Source organism: Vidua chalybeata, chromosome 6 (assembly GCF_026979565.1).
Source record: "Vidua chalybeata isolate OUT-0048 chromosome 6, bVidCha1 merged haplotype, whole genome shotgun sequence".
NCBI lineage: Eukaryota > Metazoa > Chordata > Aves > Passeriformes > Viduidae > Vidua > Vidua chalybeata.
The window spans coordinates 11,849,674-11,871,310 of record NC_071535.1 but is presented as its reverse complement, the minus strand read 5'-3'; the positions used below and the strand labels follow the sequence as shown (position 1 = coordinate 11,871,310).

Here is a 21,637-nt window from a genome sequence, read left to right as displayed (position 1 = left end):
AACTTGAAGAAGAACTCACTGCTGATACAAACAGCAACAGGTACAGGAATTGACTGTGTGAGTACTGTAAACACAGGCACATGAATTTGAACCAATTTTTTTTTACTGACAGAACACTTGTTATGTACTTCACTACCCACATCCCAAGCTGGGTGTTCAGCTTCTGGTTTTCAGCACTTGACTGCTTTATTTTCTGATTTGTATTATCTTGACCTTTAGCTGCTCTAATGATCACAGAATATTTATTTTGATAAACTAGCTAGCTGAAGGCCAACAAACAGAAAGAAGGTACCACATTTGCTGTGCTGATACTGGGTTTGCTTTGCAGCTTGTCAAACAGATAATTTCTTTCAGCAACAAAGTTGGTGGCCTTGAGAAAAAAAATTCTTAGAAGTCACACTCAGGATCAGGTTCCATGCTGCTGACAGCTCCTGTTTGCTCTGACAATGCTCATGAATATCCAGGCAGGTTTCAGCTTTCCTCTTGGTGATTGTAGAAGTGCTGTGGGAAGCTATTCAGAATCTGTGCTTTTGCACAGAAATTGTGACCACTGTGCTTCACTTAAGCACCAGTTTCAACCAAACCCACTGAGGTGTCACTGCAAACAGGTCTCGTTGACCTTCCCCCATCCCAGAGCTGCCTGCTGTGCACAGGGACATCCAACATCCAGTCTGGCCTGGGACCAGGTCCTCTCTGGACAACTGACCCTTACTAGTTCAGTCTGGGAGCAGTCTGAAGTCTACCTGGAAGGAGGTTCTCAGGCACCCTGTCCCAACACTTCAAAACAAGGACCAGCTACATCAGATGACAAATTAACACCTAGAAAGGTAGGAAGAGAGGTCAAAACCAGAGTAATGGTAATTTAAAGCTTAAAAAAAACAAAAGTAAAACAAAAAAAGCTTGATACAGACTTTAATCTACATTTTTATTACAGTGAGATGGACAAAATGAGCAAATTGAGGAAAATGTAATGAACAATGTCTGGATAACATTTCAGTGTGTTTTTGAAAACTGCCTTGTCTTGACCTTTAAAATGACCCCTGGGACATGAACCATAATTGCAATGGAGTCAGGATTTCATCAAGACTCCTCCGAGAAACTACCATCTCAGAAGCATATTATTATGAATTTCTAAGAGGACTTGAAAACAGTGCTTGTACAGCAAACAAATACTAAATAGTTTTACTATCACTTTCCTTTCTAGAGCTTTCAAAACATAGTTCAGTTGTTGTTATAAAATAATCCATCTGCTTATCTAGAACACGGCTCTGTTTCTCCTACAGCATATTTCCCTTTGCTGAATAACAAAATTAATTCTCAGCTAATGAAATAAATCTAGCAGAACAAATCTGCATATTTTAAACAATATATTTGCATTATAAGTTTGTAAAAGCACTTTTAAAGTCAATTTAAGGCTTATCTTTTATGTATGGCTCAAAGATGACAAAGAGTAGACTGCAAGAACACGAAAGTCATCATTAAAGTCTAAAGTAATTAAGATTTAGCTTATTTATTACTGGATTTAAGAAGCTGCTTTTTTCCCCTAAGAATTGCTGCACTACTTCTAGGAAAAAAAAAGGTTTTCTACTCATTGTTAAGCCCTTGCTGGCATTAAGATGCTTTGCCTGTGGGTTATGGAGACAGTCTCTGGGAAACATTTTCACTGAAGTCAATGGCATTAGATTAGAAATGTCAGCTCACATAAACTGTAAATAAAAAGACAAAAGCTAAGCCTTGCTATTTCCAGCACAAGTTTGAAACTCATGCAATAAGCCTAGGTTTGCCTTGCACTTCTGCCTTTTCCTTGGTTCCTTGAACAAACATAACCAGGTTAGCCCACCTGTGTTATCTACATCAAATAAAACCACCTTTGCTAAGACTACACCTGGGCTAGCAATTTTCTATTCTATACAAGACAGATCTAACAGTTTGCACTCAGCACTGTTCAGATCAAAACAAATAGCTAATCATTTGGATTTTTCTTCCAGGAATCAGAGCAAAGACATTGAAGTTCTTTTGAAGAAAGGAGATAATTAAATATTACATCAGGTATTTTAACAAAGTATATTTTCTCACTGGAATACATCCTAAAATAAATATCCCTAGTTTAAACCTCCTGGTGCAGTGAAAGAAAACAGACAGTACTAGAAGTATCCCTGTGTCCAGTGTGACTTCAATTTTCACATCATGATTTAACACTTGTTGTTTATACCTAGAAACTAATATTTGCATTTCTATGCTATCTTCCACCTGAGAATATCAAGGACCTGACAACTTCTTGATGACCTCCTCCTTCCAGAGGCACTCAGATGAGGTCAAGAGCTGCAGAAATAAAGTACAGTGAGATTTCTGCAACTTGCCCAATGTCAAAGAGGAAGGTGATAGCAAGACAAATCTGATATATTCTTTCTTCAGTGTTCAAATCACAGATGTCCACTCTTTCTGTATTGATCCCACTTTGTAACATTCACTACTTTTTTTGTGTGCAGCATGTTCTCAGCAGCCCAAGAAGATGTAAATCTAGTAAACCAAGGTACATAGTACAAAAGAAAATTGAGCTACTATTTATTACTTTGAGATATGACCTCTTACCAACATATTTAAAACAATTTCCAAGTTAGCCTTTATCATCAAATGGAAATTTTATTTATATTTTCAACATGAAATACATTTAAATACAACGTTGGGCTGACATACATGCTTTTCTGCAAGACTGATCAATTCTGTCTTGCATATTCTGATTTTAAATAGATACAAGTCCTATTTTAAACTTTTTCTGTACTCTGCTGTTCATGATCATTTACTCATTATTTATAAAGCACCAATTACAGGCTGTCCATAACTAGGGAGTGATGACACACAAAAGAAGACAACAATTACTTGGCTGTGGATTATGAAGTGCTAAGTTACATATACATTTTTTCAAAATTCAAAAGCCAGCTTCCTTGGAGTCATGAACTGCTTCACAATTTCATCTGTGACCTGCTTCCTTCTCTCTTGATGAGCTGCTACCAAGGGCTGCATTGTTTCAATAAGTACCTTCTTCAGCTCCCCTGTGAGCAATTCCCCACTGGTGTAGGCCTGTCAAGAAAATGTTGGTTGCTGAACATGGTGCCATTCACAAAAAGACTCAGTCATCAGTATTTCTTTAAAAGACAGATTTGGATTACTTAAAAGTAAGTACATGCCTTAGAAGATTATCTGGTATCACTCTGAAAATGCAACTTGCAGAGTTGCTTGTTGCCTGTTAAAACATTAAGACAGCTGGCAAACTTTGTATGTGACATTTTAAGGACTGAATAAACTACATTCACTAGTTTAGTTAGGAAATCCTGTAATTACTTGCAGGAAACTGCAATTTTCCTCTCCAGAATCCCAGTTCAAATAAACAGTCTAAGCCTTTTTTTCTTTTTTTTTCAATTACAGGTACAAATTTTCATATTTTTCTCTCATTGCGTTTGGTAAGAGACTAGATGTGATTAAAATATCCTTTTTATAGCAAAAACACTCAGAATCTATGTTTACACTGTAGTCATATTCAGAGTTGGTAATCCATTCCATTGCTCAATTCTGAAATGCTTTAGCTTAGAAGCACAGGCCAACAGTCTATTGGTTCAGCCACATTTAGCAACCATGGCTGGGACAGTTCAGCTATATTTGAAATGACAATAAACATGATTACCTCTCCTCATCATCAAGCCATTTGTAACACCTGTTCAAGGTATAAATGCTGCTTATGTTCACTCAGCAAGAGTAAAATACATTAACAAGAACAAATGGAATTGCAATTTCAATGGTGTGGTTTGAGGTGTGCATGTTATTTTTTGCTTGTTAGTTTGCTATAAAAACACCAACATTACTTTCTCTGGAAGTGTCCTCTGATGCTACACGTGAAGCAGCTGCACTGATGCTGCTACAGTGGGCAAGTTCATGTTTTCTACCCAGGTTCTGAGGCACCACTGCAGCAAGCTGCAAGCTGTGGGCCAGGCTTTGTGCTCTGCAGCAGACTTAGGCTGACACTCTTGCAGCGGTTGGAGATCAATGGAAAAAATCTCATTAAGCCAAATGTGCTTCAGGTTTCCATAAGGAATTTACAACAGCACAGAAAAGAGTAGCTATCCAACCCTGCTCTTGTGTGGGAAGGAGTAGAGGGCTGGAGAAGAATCTGCAGCTCTTGATTTTTTTTTGAAGCTGTTTCCAGCAGGAGAAAGTTGATAAACCAATGTGACATGGGTGTTATCTACTGGAGCTCCTGCCTTCCAGAGAAAACACATCACCTAGTACTGGTGATGAAAGGAAGGAAAGTGGCTTGCTACCAGCTCTGGGGACAGAAGTCTGCCAGGTAGGCTTAAAGAAAAAGCAACATATATGAAGCAGTTTTTGCCTGGGATCAATGAATCAATTCCTCAGAACTATTAAATTTCTTGTGATGATGAGAAAAAACCAAAACCAAACCAAAACTAGACATGAGCTTTTGTAGTTTTGCAGAATGTTTAGGTACTTTATAATAAGGAACAGGCAGAGTGCATTATACAATTAAAACAACACTAATGCCAAGGTGACCTCATTTGAAAGGTAGGGAAGATGCTGTCCTACAGAATGTTGGAGATTCCTGTTAAACCAAAAAAAATCCCTAGTGTTTTGAAGGAGACAGATTGGCCTGTGAGAAAGAACACTGCAAAGAAACAAAAACTGAGATACTAATACTGAAACTTGAAAGGGATGGAGAACATGAGACTAACACCAAAACCACCTTCCTGGAGAAGGTTCACAGGAGGACTGAGCTACAGCTCTGTTGAGGGCTGAGGCACAGCTTTGTCCTCACAGCAGGGAATGAATAACCCTGTCTGCAGTTTGGTTACTCACCTGCTTCAGCTGCTCGAGCCTGTCATCATCTTCCAGGAAGAAAGTCAGGTACATAAAAGACACATCAACGTCACAGTTGCCTCCGTACTTCCTGTGCTCTTCAATGGTGTCCCTGCCTCCCGAGAAGGCGTGCTTGTTAATCTGAAACAACACAATCAGGATTACTTTATTGCAAACAGATGTGTCATGATCCTCCAAATTCTTCACTAAGGATTAGCTGAGGAATGAGTGGGACAAGTTAAAGCAGAGCCTCAGGACTGAAAAAAAGGAGGTAATTAGAACCCAGCAGGGAAAAATGGCTGTACACATACTCCTCAGACTGCATAATCAGAATAAAAAAATAAGTGAAAATTAAAAATAATCTACCCAAGACTCAGTCAAAAAAGTTTTAAGTCCCTTTTGCTGAAAATGTACTTCATGTAACAAAAATTAAGATATTTACTTTATCAAGAAATTAATTTTGGAAGAGATGAAGGCGGCATGGAAAATACTGCAGAAATTCTAGAGATAACCTTATCTCTGTTTGGGGAAAAGAAAAACAAGAGAAAGCAAAGTTAAACATTACAGAAGTCTGTCTAGAATGCTTAAAATCACACCAATGCCCAATTGTTCAGTCTAAAAATGGAATATTTGCTGACAGCCTCCCTCTTTTTAAGCACAGTTTCCTATAGGCAGATGAACAGCACTACTGAACAGAGGTAATTGCTAATCCCGTTCCCAATAAATTCAGAAGTCACTGGCCTATTTTGAGCATTTATACATATGTAGAACTCTCTGAGGATGCTAATCTTTCTACAAATTTAAACAAAATAAATTGCTAATTGGAAGAAAAAAAGTATTTCTTAACCATATGCTGAGCTTTCATTTAGCTCTTGTATCTTTTGAGATACCATAATCAACCTGCCAAGAGACACGTTTGCATATGAAGTAGGTTTTTTTTTTAGTTCTGGTATCTAGGAGCTGTTATATATTGACAATTTATGAACATTCCTATTACCTGCATAGACTGTCTAGTGCTTTTCTGAATCTCTCCAAGCACCAAGTTACAGACGAAGTCTTGTGGCAACGAACTACAATCAGAAATCAGGCACTGATGGATATTTTAAGGCAATGAACTGCCATCTGCCACACACATCTATTCTTCTATTGTAGGGCAGCCTGAACAGCTGTCTCAGCATCTGTAAAATGAAGTTTTTACATACTCTTCTGCACTGACCTTCCTCCTTATTAGATTTTGTAAGCCTGCATGAAATTTTTTCAATGCCCTTTATCTCTACAATTTGTGCTCTTCCTAAACAGAGAAGGATTAAATACAACATGCCAGGTGAAAGCATTTTTTGTTCAAACACAGAATGATTCCTTTCCTAATCTCAAATTCATTTTTTTTACATATTCTGGCATCTACTCATTAACTGAGGGTTTCAGTGACCTATCCATAGTGATGCACTGATTTTTTTCCCCCTGAATTTCTCTGAATCCCTCAATATGTCTATAAACATAAAATCTAAATAACACTTTATAGGAAAACAAACAAGTAACTGAGTTGTAATTTGCTGATAGGTACAATAAGAATAGTTTATTAAAATGCTGCCACTCATCTCATTAGATTACCCAGAATCCTCTTAGCTATTCCCAATACATAGTAATTTTTTATCTTCCATTATCTGTAAGTTTTGAACCTTATAAATTAGCAATGTACCAATAATCTGAAAAATGCTGTAAGCAGTATTTATTTTGTCCAGTGTAGCATTCTCTTTTTAACCTTCATTCATGACCAGAAGCCATCTTTCCTAATATATATTTTATTTATTTGCTGTAACAGTATTTGGTCTTTCACTCGAGCTGTATTTCCATAAAGGTTTGTTTCTGATGGGCTTCAGAAGCTGAAATAAATCTCAGCTTGCCCTCCATTACTCAACACTTTACATCATGTTCAGATTTTTCTTTATGTCTTTTCTATTCCTAGTAGCTGGAATTGTTTTTTTATTTTTTCAACTAGTTTAAAGACAGTAAAATTAGGACTTCTGAATGTGCATCTCATTGCAGATCACACATTACTTGCCAGGAAAAAAACATGGAAGAATATTACCAATATTACCATTAACCATGTATTCTCTATTCTGAAATTACAACTTTGTTTTTTTTAAAGCAACTCTGTAATTGTGCAAATAAACTGGAATTATTATAATCCAAATACATGAAGAATTCCAATTCTTCAAAACAGCACTGCTTAATCAGTTTCTACAGAAGAGAATGAAGCGTTATGGGGTGGCTGTCAGAGAGTCTCACCATAAGAGAATTAATCCAAGCCTGCTCAATAGAAACAACATAAACATATTTTCTTCTTGACAGTTATTTATGTCTGTTATATATGTCTGGTTTCATGCCTATAAGTTCCTTCCCAAGGACTGATTTTCATTTTCTTTAAATACCACAACACGAGTGAACTTTTGCAAAATTAGACCATCTGCCATGAGATAAGAGCAATCTTCCTTTGAACTTAGGAACATACTCAGAAGGAAATACCCCTTCTGAGTTTAAATTCAGCATAATGGTTATTTGTAAATTGGAGTGAGCAGATTTCTTTGTGAATCAGCAACAATAGATTCTCAAGCAGCAGGAAAGGTCTGACTTGTGTTGTAACTAACACCATGTAATGTTTGGTGCTCCCAACAAAGAGTCAAGTCAAGCAGTCAAGACAACGAGCTGTATATGAGGTTTACATCATGGCCTGTCAGATTTCAAAACTATGGCAACATAATTATTTTAAGAGCATGAGCCTCCACAGCTCTTATTCTTACACCACTGCTCTGCAGGTATCAGAAAAACAAACACGTTTTGTACACTATCCCAGCTAATATTTGTACTGTCAGACTAGCTGGTAAGGCAAAAGATCATATTTCATAGTCTAGCTAAATTTGCATAACTCAGTCAATTCCTGAAGATGCTTTGCCATGAAATGTATAGAAAACCTGATTCATACATGTTCAAGGAAAACACTAAAAACTGTCATTGCAACCAGAAGGACCTCTGAAGGGAGTGTCAGACAGCTGAGGGGGATATCAAAGGAGTGTCAGGTAGGAGCTGTGGGCCAACCTCTGCAGCACTTTCTGATGAAGCTGGACACTATTCTACTAATATGGTACCTATAGACATGGCTCAGTGGTGGACTTGACAGGGATAGGTTTATGGTTGAACTCTATGACTTTAAGAGTCTTTCCTGACCCAAATGACTCTATGATTCCGTGACTTCTCCTTTTTGTTGTAATGCTTCATTCTATCAGGTTTTGCAGGTCCTTACCTTTGTCTTGATTTGTTTGGGTGTATCAGTGAGGAAGATGGAGGAGTTTGGGTCACTAGCACTCATTTTGGTCTGTGCTCCTTGTAGGGCTGGGAAGAAAACTGAGTGGAGTAAGGCTGGTTTAGGCTGTCCAATTCTTGGTGCTACATCGCGGGTCATTCTAAAATAAGGATCCTGAAACAACCAATAAAAGCACAGAATAAAGTTGAAAAATATGATTTGAAATCAATTCTGCTTGATGCTGACTCATTCATGTCGTAAAAAGTGATGTCAAAAACCAAAAACTGAAAAAAACAGTTTCCCTTTTCCATAGTGCTGTACACTCTGATTCCCTGAAGTAATAGGCATATTTACAAAATTTTACATTAATACAGATAGTTGCTAAAACTATGCTTAATAGGCCTGGAGATGGATGCAGTCTAAGATGAAAGCTTTCTCCCAAAGCATTTTAACAACCAGCAGAAAATCTGATCTAAATCAGCAAGCAAGCTGGCAGCGCTATGCTGATGATGTGACTTAAACCAAAGTGAAATTTTACTTCATAATATTGTGGCTGATTAATATGATTACATCATCTTCCAGTGTCTGTCCCTGTGACTAAAATAGCTAAAGATTCAGACAGTGCAGGATGTGATTCCTAGAAATACTACTTATTTAATAAACACCCTACTACTCTAATTTGTATCTGATATTCTTTCAGTTCTCTCTCTAAATCTGAATTCTTAAGCTTCTGCAGCCTTTCTGGCAAACTATTTCAGTGCTTCTTTACTCTTACTGAGAGAGGGTTTTTCCCCATGGTTCAACAGAAATCTCTTATGCTGCACGTTGAGCTCATTCCATCTTGTCCAAGTTACCATGGAGATGGCCAAAAGTTTCTTCCTACCCCCACGTCGGTGTGGTTTTGCATAGATGTTACAGTCTTTGCTTTCCTAGATGTCAGCTCAGTGTGAATGGAGTTGAGATCAAGAGAGATCCAAGACTGGATGAATACATGATTGTTGGGTTAATCCTTCATCTTTTCATCTTTTACGTCTTTCAGTTTCTACCTCAGAAAGATCCTTGCAGCAATGTTTTACAGATGCCTTGAGACATCACCATGAAACCTGAATGGTACGATATAAACCCAAATCCATGAAAACCTAACTAAGCAATATGATTTTCTTACCTGGTCAATAGCACATGGGATAAGACACTGAATATTCTCCTTGCCATTGAATATCTGTGGAAATGATGAACTGAAGGACGGAGCAGCTTGGATAGCAGGAAAGCTGATCTTACCTAAAAAACATGTTTGGAAAAGCTAATCAATCAAGAGGAGCAGTGATAAATAGAGAGAATTTTTTGCAGTGCATAAAATGCACAAGTGAATCATCCAAATACTTAGCTGAAGACCAAGCTCTATCTTTATCCGTCACTGCTGCCTTATCTGAGGAAACCTTTTCGCCTTTACCTTCTGCAATGTCAACAAACCTTCAACTGACATAGAAATTAATGACAGAAGGCAAGCTGCGACCACACTGAATTCAGCAAAAGTTCATCACTGCATACTCTCTTGATCATTGAACTATCTGTCCTTTCCAGAAACAGAACTGACTAAGCTTTTCATTTTTTTTCACTTTATAACAGAATTGCTACAGTCTTCACATAAGCTTCCCTCTAAGATCTTAAATCACTGCTATAAGCACTCTGTACCCATGGAGCATCTCAGATATACCCAGTTTTCTTTTTTATACAGGCTTAATCCCAACGTGGCCAATCTGGAACTGATCAAAGTCCTATCAGAACAGACAGCAAATAGTGGACTTTTACACACATGTGATGAAGTCATACCATCCTTTATCAGAGCACTACTAAAACAAGTGGAAACCTGTTCCTTGGTTACAGTGAACGCTGAAAGTTGTAACTGGCCTAATTACTGGATGAAGAATGCTCAGAAACATCCAGGATTTATTGTCATTTTTACACAGAATCCTTTATCTTGGCCTTGTGACAGAAACCTGCAATTGCAGTGAAGTAAATAGAAGACTTGAGTTACCCAGCACCTTGATAACCAGGGTATTCAGCACTTATTTTTTTCATTTACTCATTTTTAATCCTTTACATATGTAAATGCCTATGTGTATTAATGCAACTTCTTCTCACAAGTTTCTTTAAAAATTTGGCAGAGAAATTTCTAGGAGGTAAGACTGCCTATAGCTCCAATCACTGTAACAAAAGAATAAAAAAGAAAATAGAAAAAGTTGTTCTCTGTTTTGGACTCCTTAACATTTTTGTTTTGTATTTTGCTCTTACTAAAGTTAAAAAGGTAGAAGTTATACTAGAAATTTCATTGTAAAGTATGTTTTATTCTGAAGGAACAACAATAACATCAGAATCTGCCTAGAAACATAATCCTCCTGCTTTTTCTGTCTTTTTCATGAGTGGCAGACACTAAACTCTTTAAACTATTACTTAAAATCAATTAATTAAGCTCAATTGAAAGTGAAAGCAAGCACTGTTTCTTGTAACTAGTACCATTTCCTACCAATGCAATCACTGTCTGTAAAGCCAAAGATTCCTTTCACTTGGTTAAATGTGACATGCTTCTGAACTTTGACAATGTTTTTGTAGAATCCAGCACTTGTCCTGAAAAAAAAAGTGGAAAAATAAAATGAGAAGAGGAGGAGAGTATATGTACAAACTTTGACTGCAAAAGCTGAGAATGTAAAAAAACCTGCAGGATTAAATCTCAGTTTCAGACTTTTTGTGGTCAATTGAGATGATAATTAGAGAATCATTTACAAACAGGAATTTTATGCCTTTAAAGTTTAATTTATTCTTCCCTTCCCCCAATAATTACTATAAACATTTTTCTTTGAACTTCACTCAATGCTGAATTATTAAAATAATTGATCACAACAAGTTGCTGCAATGCCTTCTGTTAAAGCCAATAAAGTGTAAACACATCTGAGAGATTTTGATACTATCTTAAGCATATCAATCAGGAAGTTTCTTGGTGGTTTAGGTATTTTTACACTTTAGCTGGTTTAATATATTTTTCCTAATTTACACATTGCACACATAAGTATTTGCTCATATGTTATAGAGGAGAATGAAAATAATATATATATATATATATATAATATGTTAGAAGAAAAAGTAATATGTTTCAATTTCAATAATATGTTTCAAAATAAATTTGAAGCTTTCAAATTTAGACATGCTTATTAAAACACTGCTGGTAGTCAAAGTCAGAGAGAAAACACAGACACTTTTTTCACTACAATGCTCAAAAGAAATTCATACTTACCCTAAATAGTCTAAATCCGAAAATATAAAGGTTTTATTGATGTCAAAACCACATGCAATGATGTCTTTTGCATTTTCTCTAGCATATTCATATGCCTTCTCAATTGTCATGTCCTTCCAAAGGTATTTCTCATCATCAGTTAACTGTATTACCAAGGGAACATCAAATACTTCTTGAAGCCACCTAATAGAAGCAGACATGTTTTATCCTAAATTAAGTTAAAATGAATATGTAAATCATGCAGCTAAAATATTTTATGTATTTAAATAATATATGGAGAGATCTGCTCTTTGTAGGCATATGCTGTTATATTTATGTGAACAGAGAAAATGTTTTATACAGATGATAATGGCAACTTACCTAGAAGAAAGTCTCACACTTACTATTTCCTGTACACATGACAGAGGTCACCAGTTGCAAAGGAACCAGAACTCAAAGAGGTTTTACCTTTCTGAGCTCAATATTTCCGTGTCCTGCTGCTGCAGGCAGCACCTTACAGAGCAATGTTACTGAGTCTTGTAAGGAACTGGTTTTTAGGAACAGCAGAAATTCTAAGGAGTGCCACATGGCTAAGGGAGTAAGGAAGAGGGCTTTATGGTGATGCAGGGATTGTAATAATTTCAGTGAAAAGGTAAGACTGAATTGAATTCATTAATATTCACGTCACATAATCAGAACTCCTTGCCATGTATCATTTTGGCAGTTTCACAAGCCATGTTCATTCAGTGTTTCTTTTGAAAAAAACGCTTTGATTAATACAGCCAGTAGAAATAGCTTACTTTGTGAACAAAAATGGGATGAGATGACCAACGTGCATTGCCTGAGAGGATGGCCCTCTGCCTGTATAAAGGTAAAAGGGCTTCTTATTTTCATAAGCATCAAGTACTTGGTCCATATCTCTAAAGAAAAAAACAGAGAAAACAAGATACAACTCTTTAGCAAGAAATATCTACAGTAAAAAGCCTTTATTCAAAATCGGAGTGTTTTTAAAGCCAAAAGTATTTATAAATAAATTACAGTATGTTAGGTGTCCTAGAAATAAGAAAGTTCTTGTTTAGCCATTTTTTAATTTAAGAAAAGCATGGTCTCCTTCAGTCTTCACAGGGACAAAAAAAAACTCAAAGAAAAATGAAATCAAAAGTGAAAACTTAATGTTGAAATTGTGCAACTTTTAAAATTACTTCATTGGATAATAATCTCTAAAGCCTAGCAAAGCAGCCAGGGACCATTTCTCAAATAGGTTCAACCAAGCAGCTTAGCTGACCTCTGGCAGAGGTCATGCCCTCAGTCATGCTCAGGCCCTTCTGTGAAACCTGCTGGTGCCACAGCTCAAAAGCCCCTGTGTGCTAACAATTAAACTGTGAAGGTCACTGGCAGGCTCATGCTTAAGACTATTCCCTGAGCCTTTTCTGTACCACAAACAGATGCATGGGAGCCCTGCTGAAACCAGCAGTGGCACCTGCAGTTCTCTGCCAAGCCACTGCCTCTGGCTGCTGACACAGAGTCAAAACAAGCCTGCACTCTGAACACATTTCTTCAGTTTGGGTTTCCTGAGGACACATCAGAAACCCATGCAATCAAGAGTTTCAAGCGTTGCCAGGGGAAATCTGCAATAGTTGCTAATTTCAAATGGCACAGTTGGTTTGCTTGGCATAAAAGCACATGGGTTTTGCTAGTTACAGGCTTCTCCCAATAACTCTTGCAGGAACTCTGCCCAACAGGACCTTTTGAAGTTTAATAAAAGAAAAACTCACCTGTGGGAAAAAAAGATTCCTCTACGTAGAAAGTGGTGAGGTTTTTGCCCAATAGCTCTTTCTATTCGATTAATCAGATCTGTGTCAATTTTACTGCTGCCAAACCGAACTATAATCATAAAATGTTAAAAAAAAAATTAAAATAAGCACAGCATAGCTATAACCAGATCTTGGAACACCAAGAACATACCAAATACAGGCTAGATTAAAAAAGACATCTTCAAGTCAAAAAGACAAAGTCAATTTTCCTGATTCTTGCCTGAAGACCCAGCAGTCACCTCCAGTATTATCTCTATGCTAGGAGACTCAGCTCACTCACAACACGCAGTATTTCTCCATCCACAAATTACTTTAATTGCAGTCTCCTTACAGCAGAAGCATTCCAAGCAAAACACCATGCTAAAGAAACACATTCAGACCACCAACTTGGCCTAAGCCATACAATAAAAATCCCTATGAGGCTCTGAATGTTTCTCTCGATGTCTGATTTTTTTGCTGTCAGACAACATCTTCTTTTGCTTTCACTCAAACAACATCACCAGCCCCAAATACTCTTCTGCAAACTTAATTCTTCTTTAATATGTATATGATTACAGACACTGCTCCCCTCAAGAGGCTTGAAAAGGAAATGCATAACGCTCTTCATGGCAATCAGTAAGACTTACGACTTGGTGGTTTAGGAAAGGCTGTGATAGAGTAAAATAGCAGTATTTTCCCTATTACCAGTAATTCTGGGATCTTAATAATCAGGCCAATGCTCTATGATTTAAACTTGTTTGAAAAAAATCTATGTAAGAATCTACTGCTTGCTACTGTTCTGCTCTATTTAATATTAGAACTATTCAACATGGTATTAATAAAATGCAAAATGCATCACAAAATGGCAAAAGAATTAAATCTGAATGAATGCTAAAAAGAGATTAAATGAGCATGAAAATGATTCAGCACATCAACAGAAACTGGTAAGAGGCTAATCTGACAGCAACAGAAAACATGAAAATGCCCTGGATTAACTGGGACTAGCTACCCTAGAAATATTCATGTGCTGTCATAGAAAGTGATTAGAAAAGCTCTCTGGGGTATAGAACACTTCACTGGAAATGCATAAATATCTTTATTAAACATGCACAGGCTGCATAACTCCCCTTTCTTTGCCCATGTTCACCTTTTCTCTTAAAAAAATGGATCATTTTTCCCTACCTATTTCCTCCTATTTGAATGTTCAGAACATCTTCGGCTCTCTGCTCACAAATAATCTGCCTTTCTAAAACAGCTTCTGACAAAGACACAGTCACTGCTCCTAAAAAAGCTTAAAAAAAAATTCCTAGTGTGCTTTTCATCTCTGGTGTTCTAGCTTTTACCAAAATATAGCTTTCAACTCACTGTGCAGAAGTCCTGAGAACTGCCATTTTCAAAAGCATATTTGCGTTTGCTGAAAATTCATTGTGCACTTTTCCTCTTTGCCACTGCCCTGTTATAACTACACAGAGAAACGTATACCCTAATATTTGTCCTACAGTAACTGGTGACCAGGCCAGTCTCAATGATCTCTGAACAGTCATGACAACAGGGAGAGGCTCCTGGAGGCTGGAAGAATGCAAAGGCCAATCCTACCTTAAAGAAGGGCTAGAAGAAGGAATTGTGGAATTGGACTGGCCTGTCCACCTCACCTCAATCTGTGGGCATGTGCTGAAGCAAATAAACCTGGAAATAATTCCCAATCATTAAATTTTTAGGGATGTTCATATCTAGTACTTAGCTGACAGAACCCTTCTTCCCATAATATCTTCAGGCTGTTTTGTTGTGCTACCATAGACTTAAGTGCATATCTAGGACAACAATTTGAGAAGAAGACCTCTTTCAATTCACACACTGCTTTCATTTTATCTGTGTTTGATTAAATGTAAGCACAGTGGCAACGTTCTCAGGTACCACCAGTAACAGATTATAGGTGGCACAAAAATTTCCCTTAGGGTAGGAGCTAGCCAATGTAACAAGTTCTCAGACAATAACTTTAATTGTTATTCTTAAAAAGGGAAGGAAAAGAAGGAAGCTTATCAGTATCAACCAGCAACTGCTTCACATCCTGAAGTGGCTAGGCTAGTATTCTTTGAGAAATTTCCAACATAGCACTTAGAACAAACAAAATTACTTATTTATCAAATTCACTAATCTGAGAGTAGTGTAAAGAAGTAAAAACCCTTTAGGCTAACCCACACTCTATGGAAGATGAAAGGTCTTATGTACACAGTTACTGGAAAAAAAGGGCATGAACTGATTTATAGTATATCGTTTTTAGGAAGATCCTGAGATTGTGCCACCATGATTGCACACTTCATCCTTTTCTAAAATGCTCAGGACCCCTCCCCCCAAGGAAAAGAAACCCAAATCACTTCTCTGTAACTCTTATGCAAGTAATAAGATTATGAGAGATCTTTTCCACTTACAGATTCTAATAATTTTTTTTCCTTCTCTCACACTGACCTATATTTTTCTTTGCACACTACTCCCTTTCCCACTTTCTCCTGTTACTTCCTGCAGACTCAGCCAATGTGTACATACATTTGACACAGTCTCTCAGTAACATCACAAAGAATTAAAATAATGCTGACACAAGCAACTGTCCCAAAAGTAAATATGATTACTGCAACATAAGGGTGTATGCTTTATTGTGAGAAAAAAAACTACTAAGCAGACCTCAGCAACGTACAACTGACATACTAAACATGAATTAAAGATTGACAATAACAACAAAAGGAAAAACAGAGAAATTAATGAATAGTTCTCTCACTTGTTTCTATGCTAGACTCAAACAAGTTATTAAAACAGCAAACTGTAAAATCAATAAGGAAATTACCTAGACCTCTGTTTCTTAAATTACAAAACTTTGCAAGTTTTGTACTAACCCCATCTGAAATATTTTCCATTACACTGCATGCTGTTGAATGAGCTGCAACTCCTTCACTCCAGCCAGCACTTGGCAGCCTCTAAGTGTGCCTTCTGAAGAAGTCATTAGACTTAATAGATTTCTGCATTAGTTTTGGATCATTCCTGCCTTCTCTAATCTATAAGCGATGTGAGGAGCGGGTAGGAAGAATCCTTCTGGCTGGTCAAAATGCTCTTCTGCATTCCAGTCCCTGAATACTCACAGCGCCTTCATTAGTGCAATTTCTAATAACAGTCCTTACACCAAAAAACAAACCACATTAAAACTTGGATTTTTTAAAAAGTTCTTTGCTAAGTATTTAAGTCTTTCATAGGAAATCTCCACCTTGGACATTTTCATCTCTTACAGCAAATTCTTTAGACATGGAAATGCTAAGATTAGACATAAATTAAATGTTACCTATGATGTTTTGATCTGGATTTGTTATGATGCCTTGCTGTTTCTGTGGTCATTAGGATCACTTTACATAAATTCCTTAGTAGCAGTGAAGGAAGAGTTATACCTATGAGCTTGTCATAATCCACGCCTTTAGCATTTGATGTCTGCACATTCCAGGGATCCACTAAATCCTCATCCTCTTCTTTAGCTGTACCATTGTTTATTAATGCAAGATCTTTTGGAGGCAAGCCTGCCTGATAATCTTGTCCTGTTGTTGTTTTATATGACAGTTTTAATGATAAGAGCATCCTCACTGCTGCATCAATTTCATCCTGAATAAAGGAAAAAACCCAAACAACTGTTTGCCTTAACATACTTAAAATAGACAATTACATTAATGTCCCAACCTTTCTAAATCCCACATCCATGCTTTGATCTGAATTGCATCATTAATAAACCCTAAACTCTGTTTTACTTAAATGTTTTTGGCATCAATGTCACATGTAGAAGAAAAGCAATTACTTATTCATTAGAATATAAATCATCATCATTGCTAAGACATTTAAAGCACCTCTGACTTGCTTTTCAAATTCTGCCTAGGAAAAAAATGCTTGCTTGCTTTTCAGAGGTATAACAAGCTTAGCACTTTTACCATAAATTTCTAAAGGTATATAAATAAAATATAAATTATTATCTAATTTACTTTACAACGCTTTTAGTGGCTCACCTTAAAACAATTTATTCATTACAATTCATTGACAGACTTGAAGACAAACTAGAACAAGAAGTTATGGTTATGACCTCTCTAATATAAAGCTACTATAAAATCTCATGCAAGCAATAAATAGAACAACACTTTATTTGACTCCCAGTTTTCAAGGCTTTCTCCCACAGGCAATGCATTAAGAAAGCCCATTTTGAGCTCTCCTTGCCAAAATAGTGATGACACAATAGGGAACCTGAAATAAATGGCAAATTACTAAATTATTTAAGGGAGATTAAGAAGGGACTGTCAGTACAGTTACAGGAAGACATATTTGATAATGTCTACAATAATGCCTGCAGAAAAAGATTTTCATGAACCATCTAAAACCAGGGGAGAACGCAAGTTCCATAAATTTACTTGAGAAATAAATGCCTTGGATCCTGTCACATGGTATGGCAACTGGATGAAGCAGGCTTCTAAGCCTAGGACTCTGCTCTTAATTCAAGAGTAAAAACTTCAGTCTTGCCAGTTACTGCCTTATTCCAGGTATGCCACAGTTCACAGAATGGACATAAACAGTTTTTAACAAGGGTTTTTCTCATCACAATGCAAAACAGATCTTAGAACTGTAGAATTCTTCAGCACTCAAAGACATACCTAAACGAAAAAAGAATGGGCTCAAAACAAGAAATGCAAATACCTTTGGTGCTTTTCCTGCTTTCAGTGCTCTGACTTTCTCTCCTTGTTCAGTCACTCTTTCAAACAGCTGAAGTGGACTCAGAGATTTCAAATCACAGTTCAGGCTGTCAGCCATTTTGCCAGACTGCATAAAGATCTGTTTAGGTACAACTCAACTGAATTTATCCTCTTCCAACTCTTTGGCTTGGAGATTCAAAACAGCAGCAACAAAGAGAACTGTAGGGCAAACAGCAGTATGTTTTACTCTTTAGTGTAAGTCTTTAAGATTAGGTGAATAGAATAAGAAAATAAAAACTCTACTGAGTCCTACCACATTCTATTCATATCAAATTGATAAATGTGGAGACATTACACAGCGAGCTTCAATTTCACACAAAAATCAACACAGACTGAGAAGAGCACCAGGTAAATTTAGACATCACTGTTCATGTTGCCTGTCTATGTATTTAACACTAGAACACCTTTTCAAAGTCAAATCCGTGGCAAAAGAAAAATAGTTAAATATGTGTTTATACAATTCAGAGCATCTCACAACAACTGGTAGAGGCTATCTGATTCCTGATTAGTTAATGTTCCTGCACTGATACTCTGTCAAATTCTGGATGATGAGACTTTCATAACTACAATACAAAATTATGCCTTTGTATTTGTAATAGAGTACTTTAGCCCAAAGAAAGATACACAAGAGAAAAGCTTGGTCATCTTCATTATGGCTTTTCTCCAGAAGTTACAAAACACATTGATGACTGGCGAGAAATGTTGCTTTCAAAAGAATCCTTAGGTCAGCAATAGGCTGTAAATTTGCCTGTGTTTCTCAGAACTATGCAGGAAAAACAACAGGAGATGGTTTAAGATGAGCAGATGGCTGAGACTAAGAACACAGCAGTCTGCCCAAGCACGCTCTGCCATGCAGTGCCCATGTCCACCCAGCGGGAAGCTCTGTGCCCATGTAAAAAACTTGCAAAGGTCTTTCTCTCTGGAGAGACCCCCTGGCAAATTGCTGATCCACTGCAGTGCATGGAGCACAGAACAATTGAGTGTTAGTAAAAATACACTTTCCTTTGGCTCCCTTTTCCCAGAATTAAAACAAACAAAAAATCCAAGCAAAACAAAACCTAATATAATAGCTGCATTAGCTGTTAGCAGTATTTCAAAGCCTTCCTTCTACAAAATAATCAGTCTAATCATAACCTTGGTTATATGTACATAGTGCTAATTTAAGCTGCTACTGTAAAGAGCTTTTACCTGCCTAGCAAACTTTGAAGGTCAACTTGGTAACCAGGTAGTTACCAAAACATACCTATCATTAAGGCTTTGTTTGCCAGTCAGATGCAATACTCCCACATTTCAGCTTCAGCTGAATACCCTGAGAAAGCAACTGAGAAGTGGATACATCCACTTGTTAATGTAATTTGTTTACTGTATTAACCCTTGGATTACCATACTTAGATTACATAATAAAACTTAAGTTTTTAACCTAATCTGATCCCTTGACTTTTTGCAGTTCAAAAGCGTGATTAAAAAAAAAAGTAATTTGAAGCAGATCAAACAAATTTTTGATACATTCCTGCAATTTAATTACATATTTTTATTTGGATATTGCCTTCCTCTTCTTCATGAGCAGAGAATATTTTAAGTGTTAAATAAAGTATAGGATAAATGCAAATTAGAAAATGTTTATGAAGATTAACACACACCCTTTCTATAGGTACATGTCATTTATATTTACTGGATTCAAATTTCACAAAGTAATAAAGACATAAATAAGAATTTTCTTTGGTGTAGAACAAATTGTGACTTGTTGTTTTAACTTAATTCCTGACAGTACAGTCTTACTGATGGATTGCCTCCATTCAGAAAAGCTGAAATGACACCTGACACTTGGCACATATACTGGAAAGCAGCAAACTAGACTCCTTAAAATGTTTGGAATATCATGGATTTAAGCTGAAAAAATAATCTCAAATGAAGGTGCATCTTCATTAAGAAGTAGCAAAAGTAATCCAGGTGGTGCAACAAGACATGAGGCTATTGTGACTATAAAATGTAAAGCATATGGACTGCTACCTAAAGGTTATCTCTATTTACCTCAGTACTGTCCCTTTTGCTACTGGAATTCAAGCCAGGAATTAAGTAATGTGGAACACAGGTCTTTACCTTTTGAAATTCATTAATGCAATTGTGAACCACTAAAAAGAAATGTCTGTATTTTCTACTATTTATCAGGATTTTTTTTTTTCTTGCTCTCTTATTGATATTATAAAAATTAAGTCCCAGACAGATTCCATACCATAGGCAAACAGATCTGAAGGAAAAAACGATGCATGGGAATTGGAGAATGAACTAATAGGATATTTAGGACCAGAGTCTAGAATGATCCAGTGTGAACTTGAAAGTCAAGACATGTGTGCTTTTTCTACCTATGAAATGCAGGTAACTTATAATGGGTACTGCTCCTGTGTCCACTTCAAAATATTAAATTGCTATGAGACAAAGTTCAAAAATAATCCTTGGCAAAGGTATCAGAAAACTACTGCATCTTCCTCCCTTTCCAACTGGCTGACCATCACCAATCTATAATAATTTTCACTGTCTGCAGTCTGACTTGCTAAGTTAGAGACCTAAGAATGAAAAAACAGGGTTTCACATTAAGTTAAGAAGACAAACATTGCACAAAAGTACATTACGACTTTCAGAGACAATAGTATTACATCAGACCAGAACAAGCTTTCATGAGCAAATGAAAGAACGTGAGACTAAGTCTAAAAGCACTTACATTCCTGAAAACTGTTTTTCCTCCTGAAAAAAAAAAAAAATCAAAACAAAGTACAATTAAAGTAGGTAGAAAATAAGAACTGGGCATCCACACAGATGTCATGTGAAACAGACCTTGAGAGGCACTCCAACAGAGGCTGCTCTTTATAGCAGACCTACCTTCCCAGTCATGGCAAACATCAGTTTATTCACGAAACTACAGCAAAAGAGTGCAGCACGATTCCCCAAGATGACAGATAACGCGACCATTCAAAGACTGAGGAGTGACCAGCAGAACGCCCCACACGAATCTTGGCTATGCTGCAGCTGCATAAGAGCAAAGCTGCCGTGCAAGGAACGGCTGTGCACAAAATTACTGCTCATGCCAATGTTCCCAACCCTGGCGTCCCGCAGCGTTCCCTGCCCCGCCCTGCCCGAGCAAAGCCACCCGCCAGCCCTGCCCTTCGTGCGGCGGGACGCATTTTACAGTGACCTGGACACCCCGCTCTGCCCTTCCCAGGGAAAAGGGCACTTTGGCCTGACTCTCTGGCGAGGCAGCCCCGCAGGGAATGGAGGAAAAGCCCTCAAGTGCATCGAAGCATCTCAAGGGGAAGGAGAAAACGTGCCCGGCAGAGACCCTCCACACCCGGCGCCTCGCACCGCTCACAGGGGCGGCAGTGACCACCCACCCAGCCCCTCTCCCGCCCGCCGGGGTCTCTCCGCGGGTGCCCGTCCCGGTGCCCGTCCCGGCCCGTCCCGCCGCTCCTCACCCGCCGCTCCTCTGTCACCACCATTGCATCACCCCAGCCGGCACGGCCGGCGCGGCTCCCGGCTGGGAAACACAACCCCCCGGAACCATTGCCTCACACGGTCCTCCCTCCTGCTCCAGTCACCAGCCCGAGGAGCGCTCTCCATTCCGCTCGCAGCGGCGGAAGAGGACTTC

At 37.7% G+C, this 21,637-nt stretch overlaps 1 protein-coding gene across 1 annotated transcript; it reads right to left on the bottom strand.

Moving 5' to 3' along the window:
* Window positions 1-889: 889 nt before the first annotated feature.
* Window positions 890-21,506, bottom strand: WARS1 (tryptophanyl-tRNA synthetase 1). The gene is made up of 12 exons (XM_053946172.1): window positions 21,465-21,506; window positions 20,717-20,739; window positions 17,942-18,156; window positions 16,660-16,867; window positions 13,211-13,319; window positions 12,236-12,355; window positions 11,457-11,639; window positions 10,692-10,792; window positions 9,333-9,445; window positions 8,168-8,341; window positions 4,867-5,007; window positions 890-3,081 (listed from the first exon to the last, which is right to left on the bottom strand). The coding sequence occupies exons 3-12, from the start codon at window positions 18,068-18,070 to the stop codon at window positions 2,923-2,925; spliced, it is 1,437 nt and encodes a 478-aa protein (XP_053802147.1). The 5' UTR covers window positions 18,071-18,156; window positions 20,717-20,739; window positions 21,465-21,506; the 3' UTR covers window positions 890-2,922.
* Between the last annotated feature and the right edge of the window lie 131 nt (window positions 21,507-21,637).

Coding starts and splice junctions, on each gene's coding strand:
- WARS1 (XM_053946172.1), bottom strand. CDS start 18,070: ATGCAGTCTGGCAAAATGGCTGACAGCCTGAACTGTGATTTGAAATCT. Junction 10,793..11,456: donor TCGGATTTAGACTATTTAGG/GTAAGTATGAAT, acceptor TTTTTTTTTCAG/GACAAGTGCTGGATTCTACA. Junction 3,082..4,866: donor GGCTCGAGCAGCTGAAGCAG/GTGAGTAACCAA, acceptor TTTTCTTGACAG/GCCTACACCAGTGGGGAATT.